Source organism: Pteropus alecto, unplaced genomic scaffold (genome assembly GCF_000325575.1).
Source record: "Pteropus alecto unplaced genomic scaffold, ASM32557v1 scaffold48, whole genome shotgun sequence".
Lineage (NCBI taxonomy): Eukaryota > Metazoa > Chordata > Mammalia > Chiroptera > Pteropodidae > Pteropus > Pteropus alecto.
In genome coordinates, this window is record NW_006442110.1 from 2,349,515 (window position 1) to 2,373,025 (window position 23,511).

The 23,511-nt window shown below is 50.2% G+C and overlaps 2 protein-coding genes and 2 non-coding genes across 9 annotated transcripts in view; all 4 read left to right on the top strand.

Annotated features, from left to right (window-relative positions):
* Positions 1-5,999, top strand: part of ZNF783 (zinc finger family member 783) — a 28,248-nt gene extending 22,249 nt beyond the window's left edge. For 3 of the 5 annotated variants that reach the window (XM_025038992.1, XM_025038990.1, XM_025038993.1), the window contains exons 6-8: positions 847-957; positions 2,658-2,780; positions 2,894-5,999. In XM_025038992.1, coding sequence (XP_024894760.1) covers positions 847-957; positions 2,658-2,780; positions 2,894-3,735 — 1,076 coding nt within the window. In that variant the 3' untranslated portion in view covers positions 3,736-5,999. The remainder of the gene's footprint in view (positions 1-846; positions 958-2,657; positions 2,781-2,893) is intronic. The other 2 variants (XM_025038994.1, XM_025038995.1) reach the window with 2 other exon arrangements.
* A 306-nt stretch (positions 6,000-6,305) lies between these two features.
* Positions 6,306-23,511, top strand: part of ZNF786 (zinc finger protein 786) — a 30,961-nt gene continuing 13,755 nt past the window's right edge. For both annotated transcript variants that reach the window (XR_003042775.1, XM_015596193.2), the window contains exons 1-3: positions 6,306-6,518; positions 7,369-7,697; positions 8,218-8,329. Coding sequence is in view for 1 of the 2 variants with exons in the window: in XM_015596193.2 (XP_015451679.1) it covers positions 8,297-8,329 (33 nt within the window). In the remaining variant the exon portion in view is untranslated. The remainder of the gene's footprint in view (positions 6,519-7,368; positions 7,698-8,217; positions 8,330-23,511) is intronic.
* Positions 12,119-12,190, top strand: TRNAC-GCA. The gene has a single exon. It is a non-coding gene; the product is annotated as a tRNA-Cys (tRNA).
* Positions 13,212-13,283, top strand: TRNAC-ACA. Its single transcript has one exon. It is a non-coding gene; the product is annotated as a tRNA-Cys (tRNA).

The following is a 23,511-nucleotide window of genomic DNA, read 5'->3' on the forward strand; positions in this document are numbered from 1 at the left end:
AGAGAGTGGTCTGAGCGAAGGTGTGGGTTCCTTGCGTATGTTGGGGACCGGGCGCACCAGTCCAGCTACAGTGAGGGGACAGGCACACAGGGTGGATCTTGAGCTTCTCACATTGGTTACTGTGACAGGGAGATATGTGTCATATGCCTAGCCTGCTGTCATCTCCATGAAGGCCTGTGAGGGGCTCTGGGGCTTCCGTCACCCTTCAAATGTTCTTTGTCTGCTTCTGTTTAAAGGAAACTCCTGTCCATTTTTCACAAATATGGAGTATAATTCAGAAGGCATTAGTCTGGCGTTTGGCAGATAATCGGGGGCCTTGTTTCTGTCCCCAAACTGCCCCTTGCTGGCCTGGCTTCCGCGTCTCCGCCTTCCTGCTAGCCTGACTTTCCATTCTCTGGGTACCTTCTCTCTTGTTATTTCTCTGCATCTTCCCCACTGAGTATGGTCTTCCTGAGGTTGGAGGTGACACCTCCTCCCTTCGCTGTGTCCCTCCTTCCCAGATAGTGTATAACATGGGATAAGACTCTCTTACTGTCCCTGCTGTGTTGCAGACCTGGTGCTGCAGCCCAGGGGCCTCCCCAAACCCTCTGTCCTTTTGAGGCTCTGCAGGGTGACCCTCAGATGCTGAGGGACCAGTCATTGGCACTGGCTCACATGGGCCTTCACAGCTGTTCTGTCACCTTTGAAGCAGCCTACGGAGTGGGTACCTGTAGTCCTCCGGACAGAGCCCTGGGGCTCCCTTTTCCTGGCAAATGCTTGAGTGTATCCAGAGCCTGCTGGGGGTGGCTGTGTCACCCTGAAGGAGCCTGGTGTCAGGAAAGGCCCTTAGGGGATTCTCTCCCGCAGGGCCCCTGGCCAGCACCAGCGTTTTGTCCTCTGTTAAAGAGGAAGAGGAAGTTTCAGAGAGGGAGTCACCAGCCTCTCCCCTCAAGGACATCCAGCCCAGCATGGGGCCAGGTGAGTGAAGGGAGGCGGCCCTGTTGCCACAGCGGAGCCTCAGAGAATCCTGGGGTCCCTTTGGGAGTAGGCCGAGGGTTGGCATGATGGGACCTTGTGAAGGGTTACCTCCTGACGGGTCCCTCCGTCACCCCCCAGGAGTTATTGCCCTGGGGTTCTGGGAACCCCGATCCTCTGTGGCCTTGGTCTTCCCTCACCGTGACCAGGCCTGACTGGAAAGCTGCTGCTTGGAGATAAGCTACATGCCACCAGGTTTGTGGCCTGGTGACAGGCCTCATGGCCACCCCGCAAAGTGGTCCCAGCTCACATCCCGCAGTGTCTCACAGTTTGTGTGTGGCGGCCTGCTATTTATATTTAGTTCCCACTTAGTCTGTGTATTTTCTGTAAACCTGGCTGACACTCTGATGAGCAGGAAAAGGAAAGCAATTATTGCCCGTTATGGCCTTGGGGCAGGTTTTCTGTCCCAGGAGAAAGGGATCCAGCTCTCACCTGGTTCTGTCTGGTACTTGCTTCGGCGGGAGACAAAAGTGAGATTCGGGTTCATCATGGGATCATGACGTGGGGGCCAAGCTGCAGGTGGTCTCCAGATGAGGGACCTGGGGGCCTTGGCCTTCACGAAGGATGGATCCTGAGACCTTCACTGATCCTTAAATTCAGGAATACCATGCAGCCCATTACCTGCCACAGTGTTTCACCCCAAAGTTTAGATGATTCCTATCGTCTTCAATTGCTTCTGTAGCTGTAGAACTAAATTAATAACCATGAGTCATTTCTCACCTAGAAATAAAGTCCTGTAGTGACTCATTTGTGAGGGTATGAGTGAGCTGCAGGGAGCAGAGGACCCAAGGTCCTGCCATCAGGCACTGTCCCACTGTCCCTGGAGGTCCCCCAGTGAAGGGCCGCAGCCTCCCAGCTCCTGGTTTCAGTTCAGGCTTCAGCAAGAACAGAAATTACTCTGGTCTTAGACCTTGGCAGTTGCTCATAAAAGGCTGAAGATTTTCATTTTTAGTGTGTGGAGGGCGAGGTTCGCGGTCACCCTTTCAGCAGACCTTGTGGTCTAGCAGCTGAGGCCACCGGGGGCTGGAGGCGGTCAGAGGAGAGAGTGGCAGGAGACCGGGCTGAACAGCACTCGAGGGTTTGGAAGGCTTCAGTGTTCTAAGCAGGGTGTGGCCAGGACCTTCTCTTCCAGCGTTAGGGACCCCCTGGCACCTGCTGCCAAGACCACCCGTCACTGCGTCAACCTTGACTTTTCACTGCTCTGTCCTGGCAGCTCCTTTGCCTCAGTCTTGTCTCAGAGTCAAGTGTGATCCACACTGAGGCCCAGCCAGAAAGCTCAGGTCCCCGTGCCTCCTGTGTGTCACCTGAGAGCATGGTGCCAGGCAGTGGCGGATGCTCAGTGTGGATTCGTTAGTGTGGATGAGTGGCTCTGAACATGACTAAGTCACCCACAACCTCCAGGCCTGAGGCCTCTCGCCTAGTCTGGAGGCAGGCAGGGCCCACAAGGCCCATTGTCATTCATAGATCAGAACTCAAGTTGTCAACTCCTGGGAGGCCTGTGTGGCCAGTGGATCTCAGGGTCTCTGCCTCTTGTCTCCCCTTTATTTTCCCACTTGTGTGTTTCCCACTGGTCTGACCCCTGATCTCCTGGCTCCCTGGCTCCTCGTTTTGCAGCTTTTTCTCCTCTCTCCTGATGTCCTTAGCTCAGCCTACAGGCCCTGTGACAGCAGACAGACTGGATGGAGGCAGTGCCTCTTTGGTGGGGCCAGGCAAGCAGGACCGCTGTTCCCGGCTACGGGCACTGGAGGAGAAAGGATTGAGCCGAGGCAGGAGTGGGGCGGGTGTCTGTGGAGCTGGGCCTGGAGGGCAGGACTGGGGCAAGGGCCCTGGGGGTGGGTGGCTGCGGCCCACCTGAAGTCACTGGAAATTCCTCTGGCAGGCGGTGGTGGTGGTGTGGTCATCAAGACAGAAGCGCAGTCTGAGGACGAGTCGTCGCAGGAGCAGCTCCTCCTGGGGGAGTCCCCCAGCCAGACCAAGAGCAGAACCCCCAAGGGGCCCAAGAGAAGGACTGGGGGTCCCCGCCGGCTTCATGCCCAGGGAGTGGCAAGGGTACGAGCAGGGGACCCTCGGCCCGCAGGAGCGGTGGGGGAGCCGCCTCGCATCCTCCCTCGCCGGCGAGAGCGGACCTTCCCCTGCCCTGACTGCGGACAGAGCTTCCGCCTGAAGATTAACCTGACCATCCACCAGCGGACCCACGTGGAGGAGGAGCACAGGGGCGCCCGGGGCAGCTCGCCCACCGGCTGGGGGGAGGCCCACTCCACGTTGGAGCCGGGGGAGGTGGTGGTGCCCGGCCCTGTCATCCGCTGGCTCCCAGAGGAGCCGGAGGGCCACCGCTCCCTGGCAGGCCGTTCCTTCGTCGGGCGGAGGCCAGCGGCCACCAAGGTGTACCACTGCAGCGAGTGCCTGCGCTTCTTCCAGCAGCGGAAGAGCCTGCTGCTGCACCAGCGCCTGCACACAGGCAACAGCCAGGGCTGGCCCGCCTGTCCCTACTGCGGCAAGGCCTTCCGCCGGCCCTCGGACCTCTTCCGGCACCAGCGCATCCACACTGGTGAGCGGCCCTACCAGTGCCCCCAGTGCGGCCGGACCTTCAACCGGAACCACCACCTGGCTATCCACATGCAGACTCACACCCGAGGCCAGGCGGGCCCGCACTTTCCTGCTTCTTCCGCCCGCCCGGGCAGCCCACCCGGACCCTGGCCGAGCCACACCGCGGAAGGCTGACAAGGCCAGGAGCCTGTGGGGGGCGCCCCGGCAGGACCTCTCCACCTGCGGGGCCTGACGCTCGTTCCTTATTCTGGGATGGCTTTGGAGAGGTGATATTTTTTTTTCCCCCCATTCAAATGGGAAGCAGCAACCTTTTTGGTGACAGAGTGTATGAGTGTGATGGATGCCTCAATTTCTTGTTTCCTCAGTTTGTCCCTCTGCTGCCTTTTCTACATTCCTGACTTATAAAGGATCCCTTAAGGCTTAGGGATGCCAAGTTTTTGGTGGGGGCCTTTGGCGGGTCCCAGGGACAGACATGTGGCCCAGAGACTGTGGTTCTCCCATTAGGTGTGATAGAAACAGGGAGACCCTAGGGCTTTGGTTTTGTAAGAGAAGTTTGGTGCTTGCTGCAACATGAGAAACAGCCTGACGAATAGGCACTGGAAATTTGAGTTTTCTACGTTATTTTGAAACCACCGCCACCCCACCACCCTGGAGCTTTTGTAGTGCTTTTTTAAGTGTTGTGTGTGGTTGTAAGGGGACCAAGTGCTCCGGAGAGGCAGGAATTATTCCGCCACCTGCTTGTGTTTGGGGACAGCAGAGGGGCTGTCCAGACTTGCCTGCGTATTGATGAGGATGCCTTGGCTGCTGCTCTGGAAACCAGGTGTGTGCCTTGGCCCAGTGATTCCAGTCCTTCTCCCAGTGGGTATTCACATCCATGATTGACTTTGGTTATCAGTGGAGAAGGGGAAAGTGAACTGAAGCCCAGAGTGGATGACACTTCCGCCAAGGGCACGGTTCATGGATGTGCATGCTCCACAGAGTGGACCTCATACGTCACTGCAACAGGGGCCTCAGGAAGCGAGCCCAGGAAGCGCCTTTAGAGAGGAGGATCCTGGACAGCCAGCCTGGACTTGGGCCTCTGGGCCTGATTTGCCGTGTGAAGGGGCAGTCTCCAAGAACTTGGGGCTCTGACAGAGTTAGGCCAGGAGATGTGGGTACATCTTTTAACCACCTCCAGCCTCACTTTCTTCATTTGTCAAAGGGGGTAATGACCCCAGCGCTTCCTACCTCATCTTAGTGTAGTCACGGTCACAATAGATTTAAGAGGCAGCAGGATAGATTAGAAGCCTGGTTCTGTCCTTCCTTTCAAGTTCAGGGCTCCTTTTCTCTTCCATGTGGATCTCCAGCTCTTTTCTCCCAGTTAGAATCCCTCAGGAAGGACCTTTATTTTCTGGAGTGAGCGTAAGATCCTGGGGTGCAGAGTGAGGTAACGTTCCTATTGGGCTCCATCCCTCAGGAACCCTTTGTATTTCAGTGAAAGAAATGCTTACCAAAGCAATGAGATTCAAACTGTGAAAGTCCCGGATATAGTATCAGACCTCATGGGGGAAGTCTTGACAACACCTGGCTCTTTGTTCCTCTTAAATTAAACCATTGGGTGCTGCCTATAGATCGGCCCTCGAGTAGAGTGATTTTGAAGCTGGAGTGATGGGTCCTCAGTCATTCTGATTGTCTTATTTGTCTGGCACTATGTGTTTAGGCCTGCATCCAGGTGCCTGAGCCCCTAGCTGTGCCACTTCCCGTTGCCTCCTCCGACCCACACACCTCTCCCCAAATCATGAAGAGTTGGGGACAGATGGTAACATTGCCATCATCTCTGGGGCACGAGTGAGTATACACATCAATGACAGCCAAGCTCCCCTGGGCTTGAGAAGGAGCGGTACTACCCTTTCCTGCTGTGGATTCTGCTTGTCTGCTCTGGCAGCCCCAACCCTTTCCAGGGGCCCTGCAAGTCAGGGCTGGGCTGTCAGCAAACGCTCATACAGGATGTGGTGCAAGTGTAGCTGCTCAGAGCTTAACCCTCAGTTGCAAGAGCTGGCCTCTGTTTCCTGGGGATGCCTCAGGGCGAAGAGTTCCTAGACCTGTTTTGCTGATGCTAAATGCCCTGTGTCCATACAGGTACTCCAACAGAAGCAAAACCAGGAGTAATTGCAAGGCACTGGCATCCCCCTTTTCTTCTTCCAAAGCATTAGGTGTTCAAAGAAAGTTCTTTTCTCTTGAAATGAGTCAAGGGAGGCTGCGTGGTCATGAGCAGAGTGGGGCGGGGGGAACCAGGGAAGCTGGAGCCTGGTATGGCCTTAGGCTCACTTCTAGCTCTGGGTCTTGGCTTTCTCATTTTGTAAAACAAAGAACGGTGGGGTCTTGGTGATAAAGGCCCTTAACTGTGATGGTGACAGTTCCTTGTCCCCATGGGGACTTAATAAATATGTTGGACTCGATGAGTATGTGCACGTGACCTGGTTCCTGCTCTCCAGTTGGTAGCGAGCACACAGCACACGCTTGGCTGACTACGCGGTGGGCTGCTCCGCACTAGGCCCAGGGACCGGGGCGCATTCACGAATGAGCACTGCTGGGGCGCGGGGTGCTCATACCTGCGGGTCGCTCGCGCAGCACGCTGCAGGGGCGGGGCCTCCGGCTCGGCCAATGGGGCGCTGGCTCCGGGCCGCGGGAACTCGATGCACACGGGGTGGGGGCGGGGCTTTCCAGGGCTGGCCAATGAGGAGCCGGCTCCGGGCTGCGGGGCGGGGCCCAGTTCGGGGCCGGGGTCGCCAGCTCAGGAGTTGCCAGGCCGCACTTTCACCTTCTCTGTCCGCGCCTCCCCAGCGCGCTCGGACCAGCCGGACCCAACGGCCGAGCGAGAACCTGTGAGAGTCCAGGGACCTGTCTGCGTGAGGCCGCGCGACGGCGGCGGCGACTCCGGGCCAATCAGCGCAGGACCGTGGACAAGGCAGCTATGGGTAAGGGCGACCCTCAGGGAGGGTGTTCTGGTTCCACCCATGCTGGACTTGGAGGGCTCGGTCTGGGTGGAGATTTGAGGACAGGGACGCTTGAGGCCCAAGGGTCTGAGGGGAACTGTCTGAGGTCACGAGATAAAGTCCCTTCTCTTTTCTTGGCCCCAGTGTGCTCGTCAACGGACCTAACCGAGGTGTCCGTCAGCCCTGACGTTCAGTGGACACAGCTTTGGAGGTCGGGGTGTGCGGGGGGCTGGACTGTGAATGCCCTCATTCCGGAGACACTCCAGGGCTCCCCTTCCCGGACCTGTCCTTCAGCCCGCCTCCCCCACGCAAACCGACCATCTCAGGGAGGCCATCACCCTCATTGTCACCCTCTTTTCCTGGCTGAGACCAGGGCAAGTGTCTGGGGAGGTTTTATGTTCACTCCAGTTTAGCCCTTGAGCTTCCTCCTGTTGAGCAGCCTTGCCCCTGGCTGTGAGGGTCCCTTAACCCAAGAAGACATTCAGGCGATAATGACCAAAACATTTATTTGAGCAAAAAGAGTTGCAACTCAGGAAGTAGAGATTCAGGTAGCAACCTAAATTGTGCTCGGAAGAGAACAAGGAAAGATAGGGTTTTGTAGAGGCAAAATTTACAGGTGTGATTTCTATTTTGGTCCTCCATGAAAATGACCCATTCCAGTGGCTGCTGTCTTTGACAGTCTGCCACGTGGTGTCTGTTTGGGGGTCTGACTAGTGAGGCCTTTTGGCACCTGGAAGAAGTTTCCCCCTATTCCAGAGGATCCTGACCTTCCTGTAGCTGGGAATGGCCCTGGGCCCCTCTCCTGGTGGCTGACTTACCTCCTTGTGTCTAGTCACAGGAATGGCATATGGGGACTGACTTCCAACGAGAGGCCCAGGGCTAGTCTGTAGAGATCTACCTTCTGGCCATCTTGGCTGCTGTTCAGAGAAGATAGAGTCCCAGGATGTCCAACTTCACACTTGGAGAGGCGGACGCAGACACCTGAGAAAAGCTGGCCAACTGTGAGAAGACGACCCTGGAGTTCGGGAACCAGCCGGAGCGCAAGTGGGCCGTGCTGGGGACGCTGCTGCAGAGGCGGCTGGAGAACATGGAGAACCTGCTGAAAAATAAGAACTCTGGGTCTTGCAGCTGTCCCCCGGCAGCATGGCGGAGACCCTCAAGGTACATGAACTGGGTGTGGGTGGAAGGTCCTGCTTGGATTCAGCAGGGGCCATAGACTCAATGGAGAGAGGGCTCCTGGCTGCCAGAGCCTGACATCTTGGCTCCTAATGACAGTAACCAGTTGACTTTAAAGGGCTTGAAAAAGGTGGAAGAGATGTGCGACAGAGCAGAGACATCTTTGTGGCAGATGGAGTAGGGTTGGTTGGGAGGGGTGTGGTTGTGTCTGTTACTACAGAGCGACCTCTGAAGATGAGGACCGGCCAAAGTGGGGAAAATCACAGATGTGTGTGTACCTAGGAGAGGGGACAAGAACCCAGGAGCCCTGACCCCGAAGCCTTTTAGCCACTGGTTCCTGTACTTTGTCTGAAGCAAATGTAATGGAGATGCTTTTGCATTTGCCTAGTGGTTTGATCAGCAATGCCATCTGATTTGGTGAAGGGGAGAGAAGAGACTGAGCTGGCTCCAGCTGGTCTCTGAAATGGCTGTAACTCACATTGGCATGGGTGACCTGTACTTCTAGGTGCCCATGACTGCTGAAGATGTAGCCATGTATTTCTCAGAGCCTGGAAGACTGGCAGAAGGTGCTCTGCAAGGCCATCATGGAGGGGAACCACAAGACACCAGTTCCCTGGGTAAGAGCTGGTCCCTGGGGACTTCCAATCCAGAGTCCTGGATTTTATTCCTTTATTGAATCAAATGATCCTCCTAGATCTGAGAGCCAGAAGCAATTTGAGATCATTTGGTCAACCTTGTGTCTTCAGGCAGATAGAAGGTATCCTTAATTCTTGTCTTTAGGTGCTGTGAAATTAAATTCAGGGAGGTTAACCGGCTTTCCCAGGGTCTCATGGAGACTAAGCTGGCCTCTGTTGCTAGCCATCCTGTCCTTCCCATGGCACCAGAGGCAGTTCTTCCTCACACATCTCTCACCTGCCAGCCTGTTTATTTCTGGTGAGCTGGGACCTTCCTTAATTTACATTCGTACCCCTAGGGCTCACTGAGCTGTACTGAGTGTTGCCTACTTTTAAGGGTGCCCTGGGACCAGAAAATGAAGTCCAGTCTGGCATGTGAAGTTCTTTGGACTGTGGATAAAGAGCAAGTGTATATGCGTGTGCATGCACACGTGTGTAAACAGAGTTAAATCTAGATGTTTGCACCTACCCCGCTCCCATGCTGCCCTAGCTCGCTCACCTGAATTCTCCCACTGCTTGGAGCAGATACGCAGTTGGCTTTTTGTCCACTCTTCCTTCCTTGGGTGGCCGAGGCCCAGAACAAAGTGCTTTACTTCCCTTTGCCTGGCCATGAAGTCCCCTTTCCAGCGTGCTGTGAGGCAGTGGGGTGAGGGGGGGATGCCGGCCTTAGGGGAGGCAGGGGAAGAGAGGCAGGAGGAGGCCTGTGCTGCAGAGTGGACGGTGAACCAACCTGAGAGCTGACTTCGACGTGTGACTGATGTGGCTGTGACTCACATTGGTGCGGTAACCTGTACTTCTGGGCTTCAGTTTCCCCATCTGTCAAATGAGGTGGCTGGGCTAGGTCACTGTGGGTTCTTCCTGTCTTTCCTGGTTTCCACGTCCTGCCCTGTGAGGCCAGCAGGATGGGAGCCTTCCACCTGGCTCATCACCTGCACTGCCAGTGTGGGAGCATGGGGGCCCTGTTCCCCATATCTCAAAGGGGAATGTTCCCTTCTCGAAACCCCTGGCAGGCACCCTCTCCCTTTAAGCCCTGCAGAGGCGAGCCCCTTGGGCAGACCAGGCCTGTTCTCTCTCCGGACTGTGTCACCACCAAGCCAGAGCTCCAGATCCCTGTGCAGAAGGGAGTCAAGGGGCAGCCAAGCCTACCCAATGCAGAGTGGGCCGAGATCCCTGGGACCCTGTCCCCTCCGGCTCGGGGCAGGCCTGGCCTCTTACCTTCCCTGGGGAAGGGCTGTCTGGTGCCAGGAGTTCCCAGGTGGTAAAGCAAAAGCAGAGGAAGGTGGAGTGAGCCACTCGACGTTGTACAGCTGACCGATAGGGCCAGACCAAGGTGTTCTGATGCCCAGGGAATGCTCCCCATGTTGAATGTCCCGTTGGAGGAATCACTGTGGCCTGCGACCACTCTGGGAGCTTGGGGGAAGGGCAGAGGGCAGACAGGTGAGCTCCCAGGATCTGAGACTGAGAAAGCTGTTGTGGAGCCTATGGAATCCTGACAGCAGACATGGGCTGGAGGATGACCTCCTCCTGAGACTGTCCCTGACTCAGATCTGTCCCCACATCCCTCCACACTTGCTCTCAAATCCTCTGCACTTCAATCCCTGCTTTTCTGTCTTTTAGGCTTTAGCATCCTTTCAGGAAGGGATCGAGTCTTTCTCGAATGTCCCCAGCACCTAACACCGTGCCTGGCACAAATGCAGATAATAAATAGTGATATTAAATGAATGATGAGCCAAATAGGAGTTCTATCTTCTTTATCTTTCAAATAATAGCAAAACTGGATCAGATGCGCAGTTTTCAAACCTTTTTTTTTAAGGTAAGGAACCCTGTATGTGAATGACAGCTGGGAAGCTGGAACACAGGGCAAAGCGAGACTTCTCTGTTTGGGCAGGGGATGGGCGGGCACCTTGGAGCCCTGTTCCCTCGGAAACAAAGGATCACACCAACACTCCTTTCCCTTGCTTTCTAGACTCAGACATTTTACTTGGGGAGAAAAGCTCACCTTTGAAGCAGGTTCTTTGAGTAGGTAAATTAAGTCGCAGTGAACTCAGAGCTGGGAAGAAGGTGGGTGTTGAGCAGGGTACTGAGAGGCTGGCATGTCAGACTGATGCTAAAAGTAAGGTTTTTAAGACTCCTGCAAGGGTCGGGCACAATCCAGGGACCCAGGTGTGGCAGGAAGAAGCAGCAGCAGCGAGGGCACCTGCGGGCTCTAGTGCCTTCCCTCTGTCTCTCAGAGCTGCTGCTTCAGGAGCCTGGGGAGGGGCTTCTCCGTGGTGCAGGGAGCCAGGGGCCACCGGGCCGGGCCCCTAAGACAGGGCAGCAGGACTCGGTCGTTTAGATGCTGTGGCAAGTTCCATGGTCCCAGGGCTGTAGCAGCTCCCAGGGAGATGGGGATCAGGCCAAGGTGCCCCTGGGCCTGGCGCCCCCAACCCTGGCTCAGCTCTGCCGTGGATCCGGGATTTGCCCTAGGGCGGTGCTCAAGCGAGCTCTGGGGGTTGAGGAATGAAGTCTTCAGGGGACTTGGAGTCGGCCCTGTGGTCTTCGTCGTTTTCAAATAATAACTGTTAGTGACTTTCTTGCACTCCACCCTCAGGCTCCCAGCCTCATCAGAAGACCGCTCCGCCTCCCCCTCCCCCAGGCCTCACCCTGGGAGCTGCTTTTGTACCCACCGCTGCAGACCGGTGGCCCCCAGACATGTGGTGCAAGGCTGCCCCTTAGACTGGGTGCTCCCACGGGCAGGCTGCTTCGGTAGGCCTGGGTGGGGCCTGGGGTCGCAGTTTTAACACGCGCATCTGGGGGATTCTGATGCGGTGCCCGTTTGAAAACCAGAGCTTAAGAGGACACCGGAAGTGTGCGTTCACTTTGAGGGCTGAGTAACCCAGCCCCTGGGATCCAGGAGCCACCTCCGTGTTTCTGGACTCAGAGCTGCTCCCCAGAGCCCCGTGAGCAGATAGACTTTCGGGGGGACTGCTTCTATGGGGAGAGGAGCTGAGCTGCGGAGAGCACTGGGAAGGGTGGAGAGAGCGCGCGAAGCCTCTTTTGGCTCTTCTGTCAATGTGGAGCGGGGCACTGCCAGGCTCCGTCCCACACCAGCGCCCAGGCTCTCAGATCAGAGGACAGTCCCCTTCCTGGCTGCCTCCCCAGTCTCGCTGCTCACACAGAGCGGCCTCAGGGGCTCACGAGGAAGCTGTCCTGCTGCTCCACCCCTCCCGAATCAGTTTTCTCCTTGAGAGGAATCGAGCTGGTCCACCTTATTCTTCCACAGTAGTTGTCAGGTTGAGTGGATGAAGCACGCGGTGGAAAGGGAGAAAGGGGTCATCAGTGTCCCAGAGGGTGGCATCCTGGCCAAGCTCTTTGTCCCAGACCTGCTCTTCCATCAGTGCAGAGACCTCTCTGCTCCTCAGAGGCCCATGCAGGAGGGTGGAGGGGGCCAGGGTTCTGTTACGCTGGGAATACTAGTGACCGCCCACTGCAGGGCAGATGGAATGGGGGCGGAGGAGGTGAATGGAGCCAGAGAGAGAGGAAGAGAAAATGGAAGGAGGACAAAGGGTGAATTTGGCATCTAGAAGCTGCTCAGTAGTTGTTTGTAGGTGGCTGAGTGACTTCGTGATGACAGTGAGAGCTAGGACGTCATAGGGCTGGCTGCCTGCTCTGGGGAGCTGGGTCATTAGAGTCCAGAAACAGCAGTCAGGTGCATAGTTCAAGAGGTGTAATTAAGGCTTTACAAGTAGGTGTGGGGGTATAGCTCAGGGGTAGAGCATTTGACTGCAGATCAAGAGGTCCCCGGTTCAAATCCGGGTGCCCCCTTGCCAAAGTTCTTTTCATCTGTGTAGTATTAAGGAAGAGGCAAATGATTGCTCTCATGGCCCATATTGGTCCTTGATGCCTCACTCCACAAATTGTGCTGTGTCCTAGGACACGTGCTCTGATGCTCCCTGGTGCTGGCCTATGTTAGAATTAGACAAGAGGCATGGTCATGAGGGTTATCTGAGGTCATGCATAGCCGTTCTGTGTGTCACAGATCTTCCCCCAGTGACAATGGCTAAGACTTACCCCTTGCATTCGCAGGGGTCCAGACTTCCAAAACGTTTCCTGGATTGATGAGCACACCTATGTGACATCAGTCTGATGCCTTCCTGAGCTCCAGACACACACTTATCTTTGTCTTTATTCCTCCTTTGGCCTAAAATCGTCTCCAGCTTCTTCTGGCAAACTCCTTTGTCCATCTCCTCCAGGAAGCCCCTCCTGACTCTCCAGGCAGGGTAGCTCTTATTCGCTGCTCCAACAGTTCTCTCTGGGCTTCTGCCACTCTTGTGGAAATACTTTGGTTCATGGTTTGTCTCCTGTTTGGACTGAGACTGTTTGAGGAACAGGGACAATGTTTTATTTGTATGGATAGACGACAAGGCCTGGCACCTCACATACTCCGTGTTTGTTGAGTGAATGAATGAAGGAGTGAAACAAGGCCACCCTCCTCGAGGCCTTGGGCTAGGGAGGAGGCTCCGCCAGTGCTGAGTGTGAGGTTCACTAAAGACCTAGAACCAACCACTCGGGTCCTGATGACTGTGCTGGCTCAGTAGAACCCTAGTATAGACTCTGATGGCTTTTCCGGGGTAAAGGCTGGTACCATGACCACAGCCTGAGGAAGAGGCGGGCTGGAGTGGAGACTAGTTAAGGTTAGAGAGAGGTAGAAAGGAGAGCGGATGATAATGAGAAGGCTCGCCACCTCCTGGGACACGCGGAAAAAAGAACAGTGATGTATAGACCTGTAAATGTCCTGGGCGCAGCGCCATAGGTGAAAGATGCTAATGAAAGATCACGTGCAAGCAGGGGTGTAGCTCAAGGGTAGAGCATTTGACTACAGATCAAGCGGTCCCTGGCTCGAATCCGGGTGCCCCTTACCTCTTTGACACTTTCTGAAGCAGGTGTTGAAATTTCTGCCTCTTCCTTCCACATTTCACCATTAAATTGAGGTGCTTTGTCTTGTGATAAAAATTTAGGGTTTAGAATAGGACTAGCCCCTAGAACCCTCCTCTGACCATCGTCCAGACAGTAGCTACCCGGGTTTGTGTTGAACCGCAGAGGCTGATGCAGCCCGCCCCCCCTCCCCCACCGCTGCCAGGGATTCTTGCCCTTTGTGCCCGTTGTGTTGAACCGCAGAGGCTGATGCAGCCCGGCCCCCCGCACCGCTGCCAGGGATTCTTGCCCTTTGTGCCCTGTGTGGGGACTTGACTTTCTCTCTCTTAATGTCTCATTTCCTCAACCTCATGGTAACTTCCAGAAAGGGGGCTGTCTCTGTTCTTGCTGCTGCCACTTGTGAAGTATGGATATACGTCTTCCTGCTTCCCAGAGGTGACTAAGGATTTGAGGACCACGTCAAAAGCAGAGGCTCTGTCCTCTCCCTGGGGGTTTCTCGGGGCGGCCGCCTCTACCGCAGACTCGGACCGCTCGCCTCCCCCTTCTCCCTCCCTTCTGCCACTTTTTCTTTTTTTTCTCTGGGTCATTATTTTCCTTGGTGAAAATGCTTCGAAGTAGACCCTACTTTATATAATAACTTTTCAAAATTCAAAAAAATATATTTAAGACATATAAGTGGAAAAAGGATCCCGCAGAGGAGTCCCCACGTTCCTTAATCAGTGAGGTAATTTGAAACAATCTTTCCTGGGAGGACAAATAAAAAGGCTGGAAAATATTAAAAGCATTTCATGGGAAGGATCGAAGTGCTCGCTCGTTAGACAGGAAATGCTGGGTGGAGGTTTGGAAAGGGTGGGAAACAAAGAGCGAAAGCATCACAGCGGAGCGTGTTTTTCAGTCCAGAAAAGGCAAATGAGAGATTAAGTGGAATTTTCTGGAGCCTCTCGGGACGGGGGCGGGGCCGGATAAACGTCAGAGATCTGGGCCCTTCTAGAGCAGGGACGCTGCTAAAGCTCTCTGGCTTTGGGCTGGGATCCTGCGGAGTGAGGGCGAGTAGAGGAAAAACGGCTGCTACAAGAATTTGTGGCAGGTCTTCGTGTCATCCGAACGGCCTCCAAAACTCAAGCCTTGAAATTTCGTTGAGGGATCTTGACTGCTAAAGCCCCACAGATACTTGAAAAAACAAAGCAAAACAAGTGAAGGACGATATTATCATCCCCACCCCGCCTCAAATTGAGTCTACAAATAAGTTTTGAATCCAATGTTCAGAACATAGTCAGTGATAACTATATACCCAGGGAAGCAAAAAACCATCATGAAAATCAATAAAAACAAGAGACCACAGAACTAAACACAGGGGCTTTTTATATGGCAACTGCCAGAAACGCTAAAATAACAATGCTTGCTGAGTCCAAGGAGATGAAAACCAGGCTCGAAAATTTCAGTATGGAACCGGAATTAAATATAACTAAGATATGGGGGGAAAAAGCAACACAGAAAGTTTTTATCTAAAAATAACAAAAATTAAAAACTCACTGCATATGTCTGTGTTCTACTCAGTTAATAGATTCAAAGAGAACATCAGTGAATTAGAACAGTGGAAAGAAATGGTCATTTATCCATCACGATGCACGGAGAGACAAAAGTGTGGCAAATACAGAAGATTCAGTGAAAAAGTCTAATGTACATTTAAGTGGAGTCCAGAAGGGAAATGAGAGAGAAGGAAGTCCACGTGTATCTGAGGAGACAGTGGCTGAGGCTGTTTCACAACTAACGAAGGGCATCGATGTTTACATTCAAGAACTCCAACGAATCTCAAACATGATAAACAAATCAAGGCCGTACCTATGTAGGAATGTTGCAGAAAACCAGAGACACCAAGGAACTCTTAAAAGCATCGTGGGAAAAAGGCATTTTACTTTCACTGGAGTTCGGGGGAGAACAAGTGAGTTCTCAAGGGCAGCCGTGGACGCCGGACAGCAGTGTGGGGCCGTGTGTACTGAAATCCTGCGTTAACGTAAAATTCTGTACTCAGGTAAAATACTCTTCACGAGCGAAGGTAGAATAAAGACAATTTCAGACAAAAACTGAAAGAGTTCGTCAGCATCAGGCATGCACTCATTCAAGGAAATTCTGCAGGATGTATTCTAAGCAGCCCGGAAATGATCTAGGCGGAAGGATAGAGACGGAGGAGGTTCGAGAAAGAGGCAAAGAAATAACAAATATCCGAATGAATATAAGTGAGCATTGACTGTATAAAACGACAAAAATGGGGTTAAAATAATTTATGGAATAATGTAAAAACAAAAGCCACACATGAATTGTGAGGGCAGTAAACGGAGTTAAAGTGTTTTAAGTATTAGCCGGGAGGAGGGTGAAGTTATTGGTTAACCACAGGCTTTGAGAAATAACTACACATAGAGAGTTGCTAGTATAACCCCTAAAATAGAAGAAATAGCAGTTATCTTTTTCAGACTAGCAGGGGAGAAATAATGGCATTATAAAAATCTCAATCAGACAAAAAAAAGAAAGAAGGAGAGAAACACAGAAGTGATAGAAATTAAAAGCACTAAATAGGGTGGTAGAATTGAATGCAAACACATGAGCAAATACATTAAAAGTAAATAAATGCCTCAGGTTAAAAGGCAGAGATTGTCATAGTGGGTTAAGATAACCAAGCAACTATATTCTGTTTACAAAAGACACATCGAAAACTTGGCAATACAGAAAGATTGAAAATAAAAGAATATAACTTGAGGAACATTAACAAAAAAAACGTGTGGATCTTATTATCAGACAAACTGGACTTTAAGACAAAATATTACTGTAGATACAAAGACTGCTTCATAATAAAAGGCTTAATTTACCAGGAAGCTATAAGAATTCCTAATTTTTATGCCTCCAGTAATATAGCTTCAAAATAATGTAAGGTAAAAACTTGATAGAGTAACAAAGAGAAGTAAATGAATCTAGACTTAGAGTGGGAAGTTTTTATATACCTTTCTCGTTAATAGAAAAAAAATAAGTAATTTAGAATTTTTTGTTTAGTTTCCCACAGCACAGCTTTATTGAGGTATAATTAACATAAAATCGTGACAGTTAAAGTGTACAATGTGAGAATGCGATGCACATGGTGAACTGATCACCACAATCAAGTTAATTAACACATCTGTCACCTCACATATTAGGATCTTTTCTCATAGCAACTTTCAAATGTAACAGTAGAATGTTAACTGCAGCCACCATCCCCAGAACTTACGTTCTAACTGAAAGTTTGTAGCCTTTGACCGGCATCTCATTTCCACCTCCCCCAGGCCCTGGCCACCGCCAATTTATTCTCTCTTTCTGAGTTTGACTTCTTAAAAAAATATTTACGTATAAGTAATAACATAAACGATTTGCCTTTTTTGGGGGTGGCAAGGGGGGGGTTGGGTTCTTCCTTTTAGCACAGCGCCGTCCGGGTCCACTCATCTGTAGATGGGTGCTACATCAGCGTTTAGAGAAATACTTAGAGCTTTAAGCACCATGCTGGAAAAAAAGAATGAAAACGAGAATCCATCTCAAGAGATTAGAAAGAAAGTGGATAAAAGAACACTATGAGAGAAGAAGGAAAAAGAGCAGAAATTAATAAAATAGAAAACAAACGCAGAAGATTAACAAAACCAAAAGTGGTCTTTGAAAAGAAAAACATGACTAATTAACCTCTGGTGAAACTGATAAGAAAATAAGAGCAGAAAAAATAACCAATATCTGGAATCAAAAAGAAAAATTTCAGATTCTTTAGAATTTAAAATAATAATTAGAGAACATTACGAAAAATAACATACAAAAATTAAATCTACTTAACATGTACAAAGAACTTAGCATGTGGCAGGCACTATTCTGTGTGCTTTCAAAATGTTTGTTTAATCCACAGCTAGACGCTATCACTGCGCTCCTTTCTCTTATCAGGCTCGTCTTACACATGTCAGACCTGCGGCCGAGAGTTGTACACTGCACGAGGTCAGCAGGTGAGATCCAGGATTTCAGCCTATGCGTCACGTCCCGAGTCTGAAGAGTTTATCACTGCACTATGCTGAAATTGCGCAGGAGCTTAAATACCACAGCTTACCAAAGCTGACAGGAAAAACAGAAAAGCCGAAGAGTCTTCTAAGTTTTAGTTATTTTATTAAAACAGTTATTTGAAACTTTTTAATAAAAAATTCGGATAAGATGGTTTCACCGGTGAGTTATAGCTCATAAAGGAATAGTAACGTTTTACATCAAAATCGAAGATGAGAAAAGATGTTTGCATCGTGCAGCTACTGTTGTGAGGCTAGCTCAGCCTTGGTACCAAATCCCAACGGGGATAGTATTAAAAATATACAGGCCAACCTCATAGCATAGGTACAGAAATTAAATAGATTATGGTCCAACTGAATCCACAAATACATAAAAATGATAGAACTTTATGATCAAGTTGGATTTGTATCTGGAATCCAAAGTGTGTTTCATTTTACAAAAAGCAATAAATTTAATTTACCACGCTAATAATCTTGAGAAAGATCATATGATTTTCTCAATAAATGCAAAAAAGGGGGTTTTCATAAAATTCCAAATCTATCCATTAATAAACTTTTATTAGCAACTAGAAGTAGAAAAAATTTCTTTAAGCATTTTATTTTATTATTGGTTTCAAGTATACAGTAGTACATTGGTTAGACATTTATTTACTTTATAAAACGATCCCCCTAATTGCCCTTTCTCTCCTCTGGTTTTGCGCCTAGCCAATATATTAATGCTAACTACATTCTCTATGCCGTGCTCCCCATCCCCGTGACCACCTACCAATTACTAATTTGTACTTCTTTAACCATTCAGCCCTTCCACCCAGTCCCCAAATCCCCTCCCCTCTGGCAGTCACAGACGGTCCTCTGTATTTGTGAGTGTTTGCTATTAGTTTGTTCTTTTTATTCCTTAGATTCCTCATATAAGTGAAATCATATGGTATTTATCTTTGTCTGACTTATTTCACTGAGAATAATAACCTCTAGGTCCATCCATGTAGTTGCAAATGATAGGATTTCATTTTTATTATGGCTGAATAATATTTCATTGTATATATGAACCATAACTTCTTTATCCAATCTTCTGTTGATGGGCACTTAGGTTGCTTCCATATTTTGGCTATTGTAAATTGTGCTGCCATGAAAATAAGGGTGCATAGATCTTTAGGAATTAGTGTTTCGGTTTTCTTTAGAAAATACCCAGTAGTGAAGTTGCTGGGTCAAAAGATAGATCCATTTAAATTTTTTGGAGGAACCTCCAGACTGTTTTCCATAGCGGCTGTACCCATTTATAATCCCACTAACAGTGTATGAGGGTTCCCTTTTCTCTGCATCCTCACCAACACTTGTTTTTTGATTTATTAACGATACCATTCTGACAGGTGTGAAGTGATAGGTCATTGTGGTTTTAATTTGCATTTCTCTGATGATTAGTGACCTTGAGCATCTTTTCATATGTCTATTGGCCACCTGTATTTCCTCTTTGGAGAAATACCTATTCACATCTTCTGCCCATTTGTTATTTGGATTGTTTGTTTTTTTGTTGTTGAGAAAATTTTGTTGTATAGAAAATTTCTTCACTTGATAAAGACCATTTTCAAAAAGTATAGTCTGCAACGTGTAGTCAATGGTGAAATGTTGACAGCTTTTCATTTGAAATCAGAATGAGACAAGACAGCTACTGTCAACACCTTTATTCAGCATTATACTGGAGGTCCTGACCAGTACAATAAGGTAAAAAAAAAGAAAGAAAAGATGTAAGAATTGGAAAGGAGAAAAGAAAATGTTTAAGTTTTTTAGATGATATGATCATATACGTAGGGAATCTAAAAGAATCAGCAAATAAATTACTAACACTGATGCCTGTCTGCCAAGACGACTAGCATGGAGCCCACATTCCCTGACCGCCTTCAGCCCGGCAAAACCACAACCTTTAAAGTGATGCCCTAGGAATTGCTACATGCAAATTTTAAGTCTAAGTTAGTCAATATCTTGATCCTCTTCCCAACTTACACAAACACGTTACTGCGATCACCCCACTCCTCATATGTGATCGTGAACCAGTATTTTCATTGTCTTTTAAATAACTTAATAAATTAGACATTAATATTATATTGCATGGCCGATAAGTTTAGATTGGCTTCCATATCTTACAATTTCTTCGTTCAGTTTTTCTTCTTGTATCTCAGACCTCATACCTGGAATCGTTTTTCTTTTCTCTAAAGTATGTATTTATAATTTTCTCCGGTGAGGGTCTCTTAGGAGTAAACTCAGCTTTCGTCTTTCCGTGAACAGTTTGGCTGGGACAAGATCAGGGCTGACCGTCACGTGTCGTTGCACTGTCTTCGGCTTCCTTACGGCTGTTGAGAGTCGGCCAGCGGTCCGACCACTGTTCCTGTGTAGGTGATCTCAGCCTTCTTTCTCTGGCGACCTTCAGAAGACAGTCCTCACCCGCGGCCAGGAGATCAAGTTCACAGTGGAGAGCAGGGGCCTGGGCGAGGGGAGAGTGGGAAGGACAGAGCAGAGTGGCCCTGGCCTAGGCGGAAAGGGTCTCCTCTGCTTCTTCACCCTTTGCACCCTCTTACTAATGGTGACATGTAATTCATAATCTTCTTCACACGTCCACTCACACACACGCTGCCGGTTCTGATTCAGCACAGAGCCGCTAGTCCTGTTCCACTGTACACACGCCCCTTACGCCATAACCATCCTTCCTTTGTAAAAAGACACCAGCCGTCATTGGTACCAACATGCAAGGTCACTGGTTTCCCTTTGAGATACAAAGTCTGTACCTGGCTTGTAGATGAGGCAGAAGATGAAGCCCAGGGGCAAGCTGAGGCTTACCGAGCAAGGACTAGGGTTCATCGCCTGCTTTTCAGTTGAGATCACTTTCACATCCCCCGCAGCGTGGGACCAAGATGACCTCGCCACCTTCCCTCCAAATTCCACATCTGTTTAAGGCCTTTGAACTTCAACTTTTATTTCAGCTTCCTGCCCTCACTGCTCACTTGTCCTTCCTGTGTTTCCTTTAGCCATCCCCTCCCATCCATGCCGACATCAGCTTCCTAAGCTTTTTCTTTCTCTGGACTTCTCTCTCCTCCTGGAATTGGTCTTTCTTGTGCTTTCCCACAGTGGTCCAGAGTCTTGGTTGATTCTAGGGCCAGTGTGTCAGGACCGATGGCAGGAGGACTCTGTATTAGTCAGATGTTGCCGCATGACAAAAACACTCCAAGACCCGGATTCAGGAACATGGGGGTGGCTTAGCTCTGTGATTCTGGTTCCGGGGCTCACGTGAAGTTAGATCAAATGTCATCGGGGCTGCGGTCATCTCAAGGTTTGCCTGGGGCAGGAGGAACCAGTCTAAGCTCTGCACACTCCACGGCTGTTGACGAGAGGACTCAGTTCCTCATTGGCTGTCGGCAGGAGGCTTCGATTCCTTGTCACGTGGGTCTATTCACAGGGCCGCTTGATGTGTCCTCATGGCCTGGAAACTGCCTCTTCCCTCCAGCATTAATCTCATGTACAAACGCCCTCACGGACACACCCAGACTGATGTTTGACCAAATACCTGGGCCCCCGGTAAGAATCTGCCAAGCTGTTTCCCAGAGCGGCTGTACCGGTTACATTCCTACCTGCAATGTATGAGCGGTCAGTTTTTCTGCATCCTCACCAGCATTTGGTGTTCTCACCGTTTTTTATCTTGGTCATGCTGATAGGTGTGTGGTGACAATTCATTGTGATTTTAATTTGTGTTTCCCTGATGGTAATAATGTTGACATTTTTTCAAGTGCCTATATTCCATCTGTATATCCTCTCCAGTAAAAGTCTGTTCATGTCTTTTGCCCATTTTCTAAGTAGACGTGTTGAATTCAGACAGCTCTTTACATATATTTACATATTTCACAATGATTGGGGAAAACAATGCGCAGTCTCCCATGATACAGAGTCAGTTCTCTGACATTGATTTCCACCCCTTCCGCCCCTGGAGTTGGGACGTGGTGCTTCCTGTCTCCTTCCCCGCGGTGCTCAGTCCTTGCGTTTGGAGTGGGGAGGAGGAGGGAGGGAGGAGGGGAAAGGAGAATAAGAAAGTTCTTAGCAGGTGAGAAGCGCAGTGGGATGGACTTGCTCTCTCTGGACTGGCGAGTGTTTGGAATCCCCCCGGGGCGTTTCGGGGAGGCCTCTGAGGCCTCCACTGGGGACCTGTGACTGCTCCCGTGACCTGGGAGCACATTTTCCTCCTGGCTTTCCGTGGTCCCTCTCTGTTGGGGTCCATGACTCATCCTCTCGGGCAGAGCCTGACATTGCTCCCAAATGTCCCTCACCTGTGTGGCCCCAGGAAACACTCACAGGCCTTTCGTCCCCACCAGCTCCGGTAGTGAAGATCAGCCTGGCCCCTGGCCCCCTGCAGAGCTGTCCCCAGGCTCCCTGTGGAGCTGGACACTGCGAACCCCAACTCCAGCCCGTGACCGTGACCGAGTCCTCTAGCAGACTCCACCAGCCCCTTCCTAACCTGGGCTTGGGGTAAGGGGAGAGCACCCCAACTCTCCCTCTCCAGAGGAGCGGTGTTTGGAACATGTCACCTAGAAAGTCACTGCTCACCAGTACTCTGACCTCCGACCCTCTGGACCTCCTGTGCCTGGTGGTAGGTGAGTAACTGGGCTGTCAGACGTGACCCCGAGATTTCCACAGGGTGCTCCCTTCCACTTATGCCTTTAAGCCTGTGCCTGTGTCATTTTGGACGCTCAGTGGAACTTTCCCTTATTACATTATAGGATTCCAGAAAGCTTTATTTATCTATTCCACTATTAATGGACACTTAAAATGTTTCCTGTTTTTTGCAAACAATAGTGCAGCAAGGACATATATGCGTCTCCTGATGCACTTATGCTAGAGGTTCTCAAAGAGGTATACCCAGAAATGAATTTCCTGAATTGTATGCAGGCTTTTAATTTTACTAGTATAGTCTTATGTAATTTATATATTTACTTTACTATGTTTTTTACCAAAAATTTCTCCATAGTGAGTGTACCAATTATACTCCCATTGTGAGCAATTGAAAATATCATTTTCCCTCAGCAACTCTTGATCTGGTTAAACGTCAATGAATTCTTAGTTTTGGGAGAGGAGTGAAAATGGTGCCTCTTTATGGTTTCAATTCCCTGATTTCTAGAAAAGTTGGGCAGCTTTTCAGTGTATTTATTGGTCATAAAATAACCTGTAATTTTAATTGTGGTAAAGAAAGCACATCAAATTTTACCCTCTTAGTTTTAAAAGGACAGTTCAGTAGTGTTAAGTATATTCCCATCATTGTACAACAGATCTCCAGAACTTTTTCATCTTGTATTCTTTTTATAGATATCCTTTCTCCATCATATGTGTTTCACAATTCAGAGTCTCCCGTCGAAGGAATTTTTTGCCATATGGCAATTTAAATTTTGATATAATCAAATTTATCTCTTATAATTTATGATTTTGGGGTTGTATTTAAAAAGTTCTGCCCTGGGTTTTATACTTATGAATGAATATCTGTGCCTCCCCCCCTTGATTTGTTGAAACCACAACATAGTATGTATTGACACAGAAATAGCATTTACAAAACATAACATCCACTCACAATGAAAACTCAGCAAACCAGGAGTAGGAGGGAACTTCTTCAACCTGATAAGAGGTGTGTCCGAAAACAGACAGTTAATATCAGCTTTATGGGTATCCCGGGTTGACCAGAAGTGCCCTCTCGGTGAGGGAGAGGACTCTGATACCTGGCCTTCTCGCGGGACAATTCCGAGTGGTGGTCCGCACTCAGAGTCCCCAGCGGGACGGACCCCACCTGCCCACAGTCGGGACCTGCTTGTTACTGACCTTGACTGTCTCGCCTCGCAATCTGATTCCTGGGATGGCCTCACAGGTGAACCCTAGAACCTAACCGTTGACGGGTCAGCTTGGGGAGAGACCGACCCCCCGCCCTCCCTCCTGTCTCCGTCGCAGCGAAGTGTCCCCATCCACCCGCTCTCCGTCCATCTGCGGCTGACTGAATTTCCACCTCTCTGTCTTCGTCTCGCTCCAGCTCTTTCAGTTCGTCTGGGTCTGGGTCTGGGTCTCCCTCCCTCCGAGCCCCGAGTGCGAGGATCCGCCGGGACCCCTCCCGGCCGCAGGGGGCGCTGTGGCTGC